Source organism: Athene noctua, chromosome 3, assembly GCF_965140245.1.
Source record: "Athene noctua chromosome 3, bAthNoc1.hap1.1, whole genome shotgun sequence".
NCBI lineage: Eukaryota > Metazoa > Chordata > Aves > Strigiformes > Strigidae > Athene > Athene noctua.
Genome location: NC_134039.1, coordinates 47240685 through 47255702, shown reverse-complemented (window position 1 = coordinate 47255702; position 15018 = coordinate 47240685). Strand labels below are relative to the sequence as shown.

The 15018-nt window shown below is 41.2% G+C and overlaps 1 protein-coding gene across 4 annotated transcripts in view; it reads left to right on the top strand.

The window, feature by feature from the left end:
• The first annotated feature begins 625 nt into the window (after positions 1 to 625).
• LGR5 (leucine rich repeat containing G protein-coupled receptor 5) overlaps positions 626 to 15018 on the top strand; it is a 93515-nt gene continuing 79122 nt past the window's right edge. For 2 of the 4 annotated variants that reach the window (XM_074902870.1, XM_074902868.1), the window contains exon 1: positions 626 to 1057. In XM_074902870.1, coding sequence (XP_074758971.1) covers positions 846 to 1057 — 212 coding nt within the window. In that variant the 5' untranslated portion in view covers positions 626 to 845. The remainder of the gene's footprint in view (positions 1058 to 15018) is intronic. The other 2 variants (XM_074902867.1, XM_074902866.1) reach the window with 1 other exon arrangement.

Here is a 15018-nt window from a genome sequence, read left to right as displayed (position 1 = left end):
GGAGTGGAAACCACCGACAAGAAGCGGGGTGAGGGACAGCTCAAGAGCTTTCAACGCTGCACAGTCAGTCTCCCTTGGCAGGCGGAGTCCTCTATAGCAAACTGCTGCCTCTTGGCAAGCCTGAGATTTCACCGAGTGGATCCCCACGGCTGTACAGGGCCACTGCTCAGTCGGCACCTGGGACCGCTCCCCACCCGGCAGCTTTCCTGACCGCAATTCAGCCCTGGGTTAGACCTCCCTTCCAGCCCAAGGGAGCACCCCCAGAGACAACCCCACTGCCTCAGGACCATACCCCCACCTCCCCGGCCGTCGTGTGTGCGCGTCAGTGTCCGCGCTGACCGACGTTCCGATTTCAAATGGAATGGCCGGGGGGGGGGGGGGGGAGGTTCTGCAGTTCCGCCGCTTTCCAGAAACGTCCACCGCGCGCGCCCCTGCCCTGTGGAGAAATCACCGCCCTCAGGGCAGCTCCGAGGAGCGGCGGCCGCGGGGCCCGGCGGGCGGCGGGGAGGCGGGAGGCGGGGGGGGAACCCCCCCGCCTCCCGCCTCCCCGCCGTCCGCCGGGCCCCGCGGCCGCCCGCCCCCGCCCGCCCGCTCGTACGGCGGCGCGGGCAGGGCCCGCCGCGCTACGGCGGGCAAGGCTGGGGCGGCGTCAGCGGGCGCGCGGTGCCGGCTCCAGGGCTTTAAAGCAGCGTGTAAGCTGAGATGCTACCACAGACAGCGGCGCGGCGGCGGCCGCGGCAGCAGCAGCAGCTCCCCGAGCCTAGCCGGGCGCCCGCCTTTCGCCCCCGCCGTGCGGCGGGGCATGAGAGCGGCCGCCCCGCAGTTCTAGGCACCCCCCGGACCCCATGGCGACGTCCCGCGCTGCCCGCGCCTTCCTCCTTCTCCTCCTCTTCTGCCTGCCGGCGGGGCGGCGGGGGGCGCGGGGCGGCGGGCAGCGCCCGCGGGGCTGCCCGGTGCCGTGCCGCTGCGAGCAGGAGGGCGTCCTCCTCCGCGCCGACTGCTCCGACCTGGGGCTCACGGCCGTGCCCGCCAACCTCAGCGTCTTCACCTCCTACCTGTAAGTGTGGGCAGCCCGCGCGGGCGGGCCGGGGAGGGGGAACCGGCGGCCGCCCCCGAGGGCCGGCAGCGGCGGGGAGGCCCCCGGGGGGCCCGGGCCGGTCCCCGGCGGTGACAGGAGGCGAGCGGGGTCGGTGCGCTGCCGCGCCGCCGCCTGTAGGAAACGCCCGACTTCAAATAAGTTTCTAATCGCTTTTTAATCAGCGGGCGGGTTGTAAAACGCTCGTAGGTATCTCGCTATCTCGGTGCCCGGTCCGGCGCCCGGAGGGTCGCTGTGTGATGTGCCGTTTAGAGGGTAATTAAAGGCGGTTGCAACAGCAGAAACTCGATGCGGTCTTCGGGGACGTTATCTTCACCTTTGCTTCCCGGGACAGGGCTTTGAACTGCGGTTGTTGCTGATTTAATCTTTAACAGATCTCCCCTGGGGTTGGGGAAAGGCAGTCAATAAAGCGAGCTCCCGGGAGGCGGGCAGCGCTCGGAGCGCGGTGCGGGGCCGCCGCGGCGGGCAGGTGCCTGAGCCCCGCGGCGGGCCCGGGCCGGTGCTCCCGACCCCGCCGGGGCCCGCCCTGTGCCTCGGAGCACCGGCCGTACGGGCGGGCATCCCCGCCGGGCCGGGCTGCCGTGCGCGGAATCTCCTCTGCATCTCGGGCGCGCTGAATTACAGCGTGTGGGGACAGGGACGGCGAGAACGGAGACACTTAGTATTAACAAAAAAAACCCCACCCAGAGCTGTGGGGAAGCTTCTTTGTTTCCTTCTTTTTGGCAGAAGGGTCATCGTTTAGCCTCTCCTGGTTTTGTGTGTTGAAAGTGTTGGTGCACTCAAAGTGTCGCTTTAGTGCCTTACTTACCGATTCCATACGGTTCTTTGTGGTTGCGTGTCCAGTAGTTTGTTAATTTAGTGCTTGTCCTCCGTATCCAACATACAGGCTGTCTGTTTCTGAACGTGTTTGTCCATCTGTATATTCTGACATGCTGTTGACACGCTTGCTACTACGGCTACTGAAAAGATGCTTTCACCAGTATTGTGTCTCTGGGGCACTAAACTGATAATTCTGAACTCACTTCTCTGTTAATACCAGACTTCAAAGGATATAAACCATATGTTGCATCTGAGAAGGTAGATGAAACTAAACTATAAATGGCCTTTCCAAGAGAAGTACGAACATGACAACATCAGAAAGGTAGAAATGAAGTGCAACCAATAAAATCTTAGGAGAAAGCTTAGTTTAGTGAAAATAACATTGGTTTAGAAAGAGGATGTGCAGTTGAAAGACTCTTCTAAATATTATGCATGTAAATACTGTTCTGAAATTTATCTTAAGATCAGTTTTAACTTATTTATCATAGACATTTCGAAGTCAAAGCTGTTAGTAATGTTAAGAGGCAGGATTCAGCATTACTGAATGACCACTTAAAGCAAACCTTTGACTGTATGTAATAAAGATACAACTTTTAAGACACATACAACATCTGCCACTGGTTTCAAAAGTAGGAGATCAGGATTTTGGGTATACACAAGACATAATGTTTTCTGGCGATTTGGAAAGTCGTAAGCAGAAAGATAATGAAGTTATAAAGGCATACTTAAGCTGTGCGTTATCCTGTGTCAAGAAGTAGATGCCCTAAATTCTTGGTTGCTTGGAGGAATGCTAAAACTGAAAAAACATTAGAGAACCCCCTGTTTGGCTGGTTTATGAAGAAAAAGAGAACATAAATATGCACAATGATGTCAAAATACCACTGCTGTGGTCTTCTACTGTTGAAAAGATCTATGTCTCCAGTAACCTGCTTCTCGGCAGGATTGTGATCTGGTCCGCACTTCTGTTTTTAAATCCTCTTGTCCTTCAGCAGAGGAATGCCTTTCTCCAGTCAAGAATTCTGTGCTGTTCAGTAGCATACACCCTGAAGGAAAAAAACACCGCGGCGGGACAGGCAGACTTTTAAATGGCCAAGGCTACATACAGGCCTTATAACAGTGTAAAAAACATGCAATACAATGGTATAAAAGACTGGTTCTTACACATAGGCAGCTATGCTTACCTTTGTCCAAATTTACCAGGCTGTTCTCTTTGGATTGATTATTTATTGCCTAGTTATGCGGAGTTGTAGCTCCTGCCTGCCTTCCATAAAGAACTGTCAAGTCTCATTGTCTGTACATGGCTAAGCAATGGCAAATTTTAAAACGTGCCTGCTTGTTATAGAGATGTTTGCCTGAGCTTGGCAGTGGCCAACAAGAAGCTCCTGGATTTTTTTTTCTGTTTTTTCCCCAGAAAAACAGCAATGTCTTTTTGCACTGTGACAATGTTTACTTCAGTCCAAAGCAGGAGATTAAAACTGTGTAGTCATATTAACTCCTTTTCTGACAAAAAAACACATCTTCTCTAGTTGATTCTGTTCTTAAACAGTAGACATATTCAACCAAAAAATGGTCAGTGGTACCACCTTGTTTTAAGTCTGGGCTGTTAAAGGTTTTTTCTAAATTTCTGACATTTTTATCTTATCTGGACATCACATAGAAAAAAAAATAGAGAAATGTTTCTTGGTGTGCACTGGAAATTGTGTGAAAAGTTGAAACGCTGAGGCCATTAAGCTTTGTTTTATGTTGGGACATATGTATAGAGCATGATATATTATGGTGCCTGAATTCTGCATGTTTTTCATGATGGTGCTCTTGCAGCAGAGATAAATGTAATCTACAGATGAACCTGCTACACATTTCTCCATTCTCATTTATATTCCCAGGCAGCAATTCTTTCCTCCCATCAAAAATATTTTTGTTATTATGTGTTTGCTGCCATGAACTGCTAGACTTTTTAAGAGCAGACAAGGAGAATCCAAGAGTTTCTTTCAATTCCTTTTTCTTCATTTACTTTTAGGCTAAATAATGTATTTAATGCAATTCCTGTTGACATAAATGAGAATTCCATGTGCTGATGAAGGGCAGCACTGAGTCTCTGTTTCAAATTAAGAACATGTCACTTCCCTATCAGTACACAGTGAAAAGAAGAGGCCAGGATCTACAAGTCTTTCTCACATAGGACCCTCATTAATTCTCAAACCAAGCCTGTGAGTTAGTGAAATACTGTTAACATTTGCTGTGATGTGGAAAATTGAGGCAAAGAGGACTTGCTCAAATTTATAGGTAGAGTTTGTGACAAAGCCAGTAATTAAAGACAGAATGCCTAATCCTAACTCCATTCTTTAACCACAGGCTCACCCTATTTCTCCTAAATATTTAGTCATTAAAAATAGGGTAAAATCTGGCAACTCCTGTTCAAGAATATTTAGTATATATAAAAAAGAATCTGTTTTCATATCTCAATGTGATGGCAATATAGAAGATATTTGAAGGTCTCTGTTATGTGCCTGGATAGCACAGAAAAGTAAATTTATTATAAATGGCAAGGCTGTCTAACAGTTCAGATGCTATGTTCTTTGTGATGAAAAAATCTCAATAATAAACTTAGTGGAGTATTTTAAGTAGAATGTTTTCATAACGTTACCATCTTAGACTGACATAGACATGCATGCATACATGCATAAATATTGCAGCATAGGATATGTTGGCTTTTACGTTGTAGTTAATGAGTTATTTTGGGTTACATGTTACTTGTATTAAAAGTTTGAGTACATTGTAAATATGCATAGTAACATTTAGGGAAATCTGATTCATATAATTTTTAATTTTTCATGGAAATAATTGAATAAGAAAAATATTTTTCAAAACTATAACATTGATAGTATTACAGTAAAACCTATGAAGAAGAAATCACTGCATATTATAAGGCTCCTAACATATTATTCTTCAAATGCATTTTGGCCTTCTGCTTCATGCATTGCCATAATACTGTATTTGATGATAAATATTCCTGTAGAGCACAGTCAAAACTCTATAGGACATCTGAAAGTGTTTAAGACTACTAAACAGGAAAAAACCCCAAAACATACAAAGAATTTGGGAGAAAGAAAATTATTTATTTCTCGAAGGTTAAAGAGGACGTTCCCAGAAATGAACTACACTTCTGAAACAAGAAAGATAGTTGTTCCTGTGTCAGAAATACCCCAGACCGTTAAGACCAAGCCTTTGGGGTGAATTTGCACTATTTAATCATTCTGATCTCGCAGTGCAAACTCAAGACTTGTCTGCATCTTCATCTAAGATATCTTGGGAATGGCCATAGTTTTTCAAAGAGATTGAACAGCAAGATATCTTCTTACGAAGATGTAAGCTTTACAAAGTCTCTTAAAACTTCCAGATCTCTTGACAAGATTTAGGTGTTAGGTAGTTAGTAAAATGTCTGTCTTTTCTTAGAAAGTACTTTTTCACATAGCTGCAGACTTTATAAACCATTTTTGTGACTTTATAGTCGGAAGAAATTAAATGATTGCCATGTGGTTTCAGTTAATAATCTGAGTCTTGTCCCAGTTGAGGATGAAGGTGAATCCAGGTTCTCAATTTAGAATTTAGTGTTAAATCGCCCTTTTGAAAAGAAGACAAGAGTATTTCCTCTCTACTCATGGCAATAGTAGGTATGCAAAGGTAAAATGTATGCATAGATAAATTACATAAGAACTGAAGCAGTAAACTATGTAATATTCATGTTTGACAGTTTCAAGGGATTTGCTTTACATTTCAAAACATAGTGTGTCAACTCAGTTTCTTTGTGAAAAATTTGGATTCAAAATGTATTAGAGAATGTCGCTCTTCCCACTTGAGAATACAGTCCTAAAAATAGCTCTTTACACTGCTTCCTAAAGAGCCTTGTGCTGCTCAGAAGAGGAAGAAAATGCACTCACACACTGCCTCTCTTCTTTGTAGCATTTGCTCTGTGGAAACAGTGCATAAATTGATGGGTAAAAGTAAGCTGTCTTTAAGCTGGTAGAATATAAGGCAGGGTGAAGGCACCTTCAATTTGGTTTGGTATCTCAAGTGCATAGGACAGTTGGCTGGGCAGAAGGGTCCTGACTCCAGCTGAGAACGTGTGCACTGGGCTGACCTTCCCAGTCAGCATGCCAGCAGAGATTAGACTTTCCTCAAGTGCTCCCTTCTTAACCAGTCTTTTCTCCAATGTCATTTGTCTTTCAAATGCTTAAAATTGCTACCAGTTTTGCAGCAGTCCAGACCGCTTTCTTTTATTTTGTTTGTTGGCCAAGATAATATTTCATCTGCATGCACTGCTTTCTTAATTCTCTGTTGATTATTTAAATGGTCTCGATTAATACAATTTATGGTATTTTCCCTGACTTACTTCCTTGAACTGTCCTGCAGATCTGATTCTTTTCCCATAAAAATCATGGTAAATAAGGTGTGGTTCCCTTGGCTCCAAGTAAACGGACTGAGGGCAGAACATGATGTGGTGTTTTTGACGTACCAAAACAGCTTTAGACTTCAGTTAGAAGAAAATACCCTAAATCTTTAAAAAGAATGAGATGTGATCAAAGCACACTTACTCCTCAGAGATTTAGCGATTCATGTGGCAGATCCTTATGCTACATGCTCTGTACTATTTGCTGAGAAGACCTGAGAAACTTCTGCACAATTTTACTGATCGGATGTGAGAAATTTAATGCCTGGAGAATTATAAAATAAATAAATGAAGTTGGAGAGGGGCAAAAATGACGTTGCTTTTAACTGTTGAAGGAGTGCTACCCTCTTCTCTCTCTTGGAATCAAAGTTTAAATGAAAAATGCACAAAACTAAGACAATGAACAGCTTTGAATGTATATGACAGTAGCTACACATGGTACCCCTGGTTTTAGGACTAAGAAGCATGCTTTTTTTTTTAAAAGCCTATGGACAACAGCTTGGGATTTTTGAATTAGAGACCTTGGAATGAGTATTAAAGCAGCAGCACCCAAATAGAAACACCATCCTAGAATGTCTTTGCCAGTCAGGTGAAAAAGACCCCCATAAGCTGCTGCTCAGAGAGATGTATGTGATCACTCAAGCTGAGAGAGCACAAGCCAGCTAGTATAATACTAGGCACCAGCAATACCTGGAACTCCAAAGCAGGAATGAAATAGGATAGCAGTGGAGATCCCCAGGGAGCTGATTCTGTATGTCCCCGGCTTGATAAGACCTTTGCTTAGACAGCATATTATGTATCACCTTCCAGTTTTATTATTTTGTTATGTTTTACTGATTTTTAGCTATGAGCTTTGGGTTTTGGGTGCAGTGACCACAGCACTGAGGTCCATCCCAGAAAGGACAAGTTGTATTTTCATGGCTAGATACAGCTCCAAAACCTGATTATTCTGAAGTGTGGTGTTATTCAACAATGATAATTATAATAATCAGCCACTCCCAAATTAAGATTTTATTGGTAACAAATGGGCTTTTAGTTTGGGCCCCATTGTGTGATTTGGCTCCAGTCCTGCAAATAATTATCCAGATACTTAACTTTAGTGTCAGGCATGATTTCACTGAAATCATATCTGCAAATGTTTGTCAGATCAAGGTCTTGAATAATTCTAAAACAATTATCCCCTTACCCAAATATCAACTCACTTATGCAGAATAGTTTCACTGAGATGTTCTGCTACACTATCTCATTACACAGCCTAAAGTATGATGTACATCATAAAGAATTTAAAAGCCTTTCTTTCAAAATTTTTCAAAATCTTATGTGAAGTATTTAGTTCAATCTGGAAGGCACTGTCTTGAACAGCTTTAACAATGAAGTTAAGTAATTGCAATGAAGGCTTTTAAGGACATGTTTTTGATAAGAAATTGCTACAACATTTTGCATTGTAATACAAAAGTACAGTCTTTTTGTACAGGAGATAGGATATTGTGTGTGTGGAGATGTGTGTGTATGGATAGGCTTTGGGCAAATTTAAGAAAGTATCAGCCTAAAGCAGTACAAACAACTATTGCTCCCGCCACACAAAATCTCCATTCTCTTTTGCAGACACTTGAATAAATGCTTTCTGTTTTTATTGAGAGTAACCATGCTTATTGATGTTACCGAATTTAAGTAATGCACAAGTATTTGCTGGATTGGGAATTAATTTGTATGATGATTGTGTATAAACTTACCCCTTTAAGTCTTATGATCTATTTTGTGCTTGTGTCATACAGCTTCTCCTACAAAAAGTGTACAATAAATAATTTGATGCTGATATTTAGGAAGGGAAGGTAGGGGGTACAAAAGTAAAGCTGGTGTTTATTACTAGTACTTCTCTATTTTCTTAGAGTTTTTTGCTGTTAGTTCCTTTACCAAACACTTTAGTCCGCTTTGCTTGAGGATGGAATAGATACAGCACTGGTATTACACAGAAATGAAACTTTCCTAGCCCTTGTTTCTGCAGCAGTAGGCATCTTATGATGCCAGTTATTACCTTGTCTTCTGGATCCTGTGATAATATAAATGCTAGCATAAGTAAATGAGAGAACAGATGTGAGATGATGTCAGCATTAAGGGAAGTGTAACTGCGCTGATTTGGCACTCACTGACTTTGTAAATGAGTCTCTGTACCCTGAGGGGAGAAGTAGATCATAGCTGGCAAAGGACGCAAGTAAGATAAGACAAAGCTCTCTCTCACCCATCACTGAAAGTTACCTGTTCTGAACCACCTTGATGAGTAACTTGCCTTTGGGCTTGATCCTTGATCAGTTTGGTGTGGAGTCTGCCTTAGAAATTAAATCTTTCTCCTCCTGGTCTTGCACATGATGAGTTTGCAATTATGTTTTGGGGGTGTGGGGTGTGGTGGGCAGACCAAGTTGTCCGGTGCCCAGAAATGAGATTCATCCTTATGAAGGCATAGAAACCAAAGTTTCTTAAACATCCCAGTTCAGAGATTGCCATTTTGGAAGCAGAAGCAAAGGGCAGTAACAGCTTCTGGGAGTAGGAAGTAAGATCAGATAGCTATAGCAGGGATTCAGGTAGTGAGACCTTTTGAGTTCTGTTCTTGTATACAGTAATGAAGTAGTTTACCAATTTAAGCAAATCGTGCAACTTTTCTGTAGTCTTATTCTATATGTGTGATGTCTGGGACAACTACCTACATCTGAGTTTGGCTGATAAATGCTGGAGATCTGTAGATTAAAAACACTTAATGAGGTGCTAATTATAACATGGTAAATACGGTGCAATCCTAAAGGACTTTCATAAGGATGTATGTCTGTCTTTCAGTTTTGCTCATGACTCTCTATGTGGGCTGAACTCTGTGATACAGAAGTTTCTTATTGGAACAAGTGAAGTCTGTGCAGGCGTCTGAAAGCAGTAGTTGACCTTCTGACAAGAAAATACAGAATCCATATGCTTGGTGCAATATGGAAGTATTGCCTGCACTCCTGCTGAAGTTGTGCAAAGACAAGGATTTGGAAGAGAGCCAAAAGAAGTGCAGGTTCAACCTCGTGGCCTGACACGGGTCTCAGAGTAAATTCCTGTCCTACCAGTGTCCCTGTGTAAAGCCTCAGTATGTTGACTTTAAGCTGGTATGTCCAGTTACTGGAAGATTGACAGAGAAGCAAAAAGTGCATTGTGGGGAAAGAGAGAGCCGGGAGCTTGGGAATGAATCTGTCTCTACTGGTGCTATAGAGTAGTGAAATGTGGCTCTCATCAGGCAGCTCAACCAATTTTAAACCCTCAGAAGTGGCAGTAATGCAAATCAGTTTACATTTGTGCTATGTGTCTGCAGTAAGACTTTGTAGGGTACAGTTACCTTGGCATAGTTATTATCAGAAACATTTGTGACTGACTGGCTCTGGTAGAGGTAACACCTAAGTATCTAGTTGTGGTGGGCTGAACAGTAACGGTTTACAGCACTGCTGATGAGTCTTTTTAAGAATTGAGTGTGGGGCACTGTGGAAGAGTAATTGGTAGCAGAATATGGGTGTTATTTAGGCCTAGCACTGAACAGAGACAATATGAAAGCTTGTGATCTGAGAATAACATCTGGGAAGGCTGTAAATTCCTCAGCGTATGGAGGCTTCACGTTGCCTCCTACCTGTTACCCGTACATATGTAGAACAGTGTGAACTGCTGAGTGCCAGAACTTTACTTCTTTCTGGCCAAGACAGAAGATGTGAAAAGAAAGGGCGGGACAAGCATCTTGGAACATCCTATCTGCCTGAAGGCCAGAGACAGTACGGAACATAGCTGAACACATTCTTGAAATCTTGAAGTACATGTTTTTAGAATAAAACAAACACTTACTGAATACTGCTAAGTCAAAAAACTTTCATCTGGAATAGAAAAAAAACATTGTGTAGAAACAGATATATGTGGAACAGTATTGTAACAGAAGTATTTCTTAGGTTATTTGGATGGAAAATAAATCATTATAGGGAATGGGGAAAAAAGACCCAGTGCCAGATTCATCTCTGCATGTCATCCAATGTGTGTAATTTAATAGACATATGCCAAGAAAGTCTTTAGGTACTTTTTGCTCTGCTTATACTAGTGGAACTAACTCAGTCGTGTGGAACTGGTGCTGATAAAACAAATTTAATTTGAAAATTTTGGAAAAGCATTAAAATAATTAAAATGAAACATTCACTTCGGTTTTAATGTGTCAACTCTTGACAAAGAGCTTCTGATATGTCAATACTGTTCATGGTGTCTGCCTTTCTGAAATAAATAAAAGTCAAAATTTTGTTTAGAAAAAAAGATTTTAAGCATACAGCCAAGTGATCACTTTTGCCTTGTTTGTGTCAGATTGTAGACTCTGGCAGAAGAATTGTGTTGTGTCAGGCAGTTGTGATCAACTCTACAGACTTTCCAGCAGTTTTGAGGAAGGAGGGATTTTCTTTTGTTTTTCAGGTTTTTTGTTATCGTTGTTGATAGCGTTCAGTGAAGAGAGCAACAGATTTTTCTGGAGGGTGCTTACACAGCTCTGTGATACGTTCATTCCATTTATCATAGACAGAAGAAAGATCCGTCACACCAAATAGAGTTATCAGAATCACATTTCTGTATGTACTGGTGTTTTGACTGTTCTGACTTCAATGTCTGTGTCACTCAACCTGTGAAGAGTCCCATAAACCTGAAGCCAGATGTGGTCTGTTTTCTACATTTATCTTCAGTCATGGATGGAGCATCTTGCAGTCATGCAGCTCTATGTTCCTGCCTGTCTGACCATACAGCAGTGCTGTAAGAGCATCAGATTTCACAAGGAATTTGTAGTATTAACTGGATGGTATTATTTACAGTGTTGTATCTCTCTGTGGGAAGTATATAGAGAAATGCTACATGCTCTCAACATGCTGCTAGTTTATCTCATCTGATAAGGGTTTGTGAGAACTAATTATGAGCCAATTTGGTTCTCAGTGAAGCTAGAACTGAAACTCCTTTTAAATATAAGAATTGAACTCCTGATGTGTCACAGTTTTATTGTAGAGGGTTCCTTTAGGTCATGGTGAGTCTAATCTAAGGGAAATTACTCTCTCTTTATTCAAGTATCACCATATGTTGAGTACACAAACAGATTTGTTTTTCATATTTGGTGAATAAATAATTACCTAAGTACACAATGATAATCATTAATTGTAAATTACATTCATTAGTGGTTTTGATTATCTCAGCATGGAGAGCTTCCATTAAAGTGCTCAGAGCTTTTGTAAGGCAGCATTAAGGTGGTTGTTCAATAAAAACATACAGATCAAGATTAGACTGAGTGAAAATAAGCACTCTGTGTATCATCATGTAACAGTATGAATTTGGAAAATGGATGGGTGTCTGAGCCACAGGAGAACAGTAACACAAAGACCTAAAGGAAAAAAAAATACACCTTAGCAGCAAAGCATTATGTCTATATTCTTTCAGTCAGTATAAAGATAAATTAAATACATGTCTAGCTATAACAGAATTAGACATGAAATAAGCCTTGTCTTTGTTTGCTATCTGTAAAATGGTATTGTTTATCAGAAACAATTCCAGCAATTAAAACATTTGGTAATCTAACATTTATTAACAGGTTTAGACATTAATCTGAGTGTTCCTCTGTGCTATCAAGTCCATTCACAATGAAGTGCCTTGGACCAGTACTAGCCAATGTGTCTCTTTAGCAGATGGGTCTACAGAGTTGACAAAGCAACTAGCATTTTTGTATGGTGTTTGACTCATGGAGTAACACCTGGCTTATTAGCCAAACTAAGGTCTTCAAAGAGTTTGACAAGCAAACGCCTGAGTCAGTGCATTTGGGTGCACTTAGAGCAGGCCTGTTGCTACTGCAGTGAGCTTGGGTGCATTTTGGGAACTCAGGGTAAGCTGACCTGAAAGAAACAGCCCAGGGTAGGTGGAAAGGATGACACAGAACAAAGGGAGCTCGAAATTTTTCTTTATGCACCATTATTGATGAAAATGAAATATGAGGTGGAATTTCTCAGTAGTCACAGGACAAGAAAGAGTCTTTGAAGTTGCATACTAAGATGATTCTGCAGTGCTACTTCAAAGCGTATAATTATTGAGTAATTACATCATTTTAACGATGTACTATATGTATGTTTTTCACTTCTAGATAAAAAAGACAGGTTTTGAATATTTTGTCATGTGTCAGGGCATGTATAAAGAAACAACTGCAGAGATTGATCTCAGTGCATCGAGTATTAACTGTGGAGAAAGAAACCAGCATTCAGGTATCTGTCCTTTTACATCATCATCCATCAGAATAGATAATGCAGCTCATGTAAAATCAAGGAGTTTTAATTCCTATGAAAATTTTTATTTCTTTCATATTCATAATAATCTTGTTGACAGAGTTGTCTCTGACTGCCAGATTTAATAAAAATACGTAAGTGTTCTGATGGGCAAGATGATGGCTAGGTTTACTGCTGGCATGAGATTGTAAACTAATTTAAAAATTGTTGTAAAGCACTCTGAAAAGATTGCATCAACATCATATATTTAGAGTTAACATCTTAACATAAGACAATATTGAGGGATAAATATTCAAACTAGACAAATGAAAGTACATGTTAGACTGTGGAATAATGTCTCCAGAATATGACATGAGGTAGACCTGCAATGTTCTCTAAAAAAGTAAATAAATAAATAACACTTAAGCTTCCCACTGTAGAGAAGCAAGTTTGAGATGTCACTATGTAAGTATATACATAAGGCTGAGTGATATTAAAATGAATAAAAGGTTGATTCTAATACCAGTTCTGTACCTCAAGCTACTCTTTCAGTATTTCACGGAGAGCGTGAGGCAGCTGACGTTGTAAGATACTAATTAAGAAGACTTCAGTAAGGGATATTGGAGTGGAGTTTATGCTGCTTCTAAAATTGAGGCCTGGCAGTGATGGCTAGAGGTACCTTTTGCCATTTTAAAATATTTTCCTTTGTAGGTTACTTATCACAGCAACACAACTCACAGAGAAAGGAGAAAAGGTCTAAGGCTGCTTCTTAGAAAACCTCATAGATACCCTGGGAACTGTTCCACTAGTCAGAACTGTCAAGCAGAGAATTTAAAATGTCTTTCTGTCTAACACTCCAAAACAAGTCTTAGAGAGTTCCTCTGCTGGCTTTTATGGTAACACTCTGGCTTCTGAGGATGTTTGGTGTATACCAGTACCTCCTCCTGAGAGGGCTACTTAGAAGCAAGTGAGCCCCATTCGGACTGACACACAGCTGGGTCAGTGAAGCAGTGTTCCCAGCTCTGTTAAAAATGATGAAGATATGTGAGAACTATCAATTTAGTTCAGTAGTTGAAATCACTGGCTTTTCTTGGATCTTAAAAAACTGGTATCTTTGTTCTTAAACTTCCACATGTAGTTGGAAAGACCCAACAATGTAACTACAAGCTTTGCTAGTTCTAGATAAAGGTCTCTAGTAAAATGGTTGGATTTATTATATGTATCATGTTTTCTGGAGAAATAAACAAATGCAGGCTAATGCGAATGTCTGCATCTTCAGTCTAATGATTTCAGCCTCAGTGCTTCTGTGTAGGGCATATCCTCCATACACTCACTAAGTCTTACCCTTAAAGTATAAAATATATTAATATAGAAATCAGTGTATTTTTTCTCAGTATCTGACTCTTTCATTCTGTCAAAGTGGAAATACTTTCGAAGTTCTGTTACACATTAAATTTTTCCTTGGATTCCAAGGTATCCTATATCCATGGGAGTTTGGCAGTTGCATACATCTGGATACATCTGCAGACTTAGCTGCTCTGTGTTTGGAAGGAAAGACAGATCATTGTGTCATCAGGCAATCAACTGTGGGGACTATTGCCTCTGTACCATCTACTCAGCACCTGATCCCTTCTTAATATGTCTGTGTTTGCTGTCTGCATCGCTAAGTGCCTATACAGCTTTTAAGACCTCTATCCTTACTATCTTTAAGCTATTAAAGTAGGAAAGAGATGCCTTACACTGGCAAACAAAACTTTTTCAAGCTTCTCAGCTTACTACTGCAGATCTAGGAAGAGGTTTTTCATAAGATTTTTCTAGATACTGAGTCAGAATTTTATTTCTCACTTTTAAGACATTAACTGGTAAGATGAAGATTATTTCCTTTCTAAGTTGCAGTTGGTAGAGTATGTACAGATACTGTATCTATTTGTTTACAAGTGGGGAAAGAGGTTCTGACAAATATTTGGGCCTTAGAACATTTAATTTTACATTAATTTTTATATGCTATATAATTTGAATGTGCCTGGTAGCCACTTTGGAAATCTGCAAACCTATACAACTACACTGTTTTACAGCTAGAGTATGACTACAAGTGTACAAGCAGTAGAGAATAAGACATTTGCCTAAATTTGATTCCCAGATCACTGACTATATTTCTGTCATGTTCCTAGGTCTGTCCTCTGCGGAAGTAGTTGTTATCAAATCTGAAAATTGAGTGGTCTTGTTGTCAGAGTGAACTGTTTAAGATCTGATAAAATAGAATCAAATTATTGAAAATATAAAATCTACAAATTATAAAGCAATTAAAATGGGGAACATCAGAGTTTAATTATTAAGCAACCTGTATTCTGAAGGGCAAATAAAAGATTGTAAATTGGATC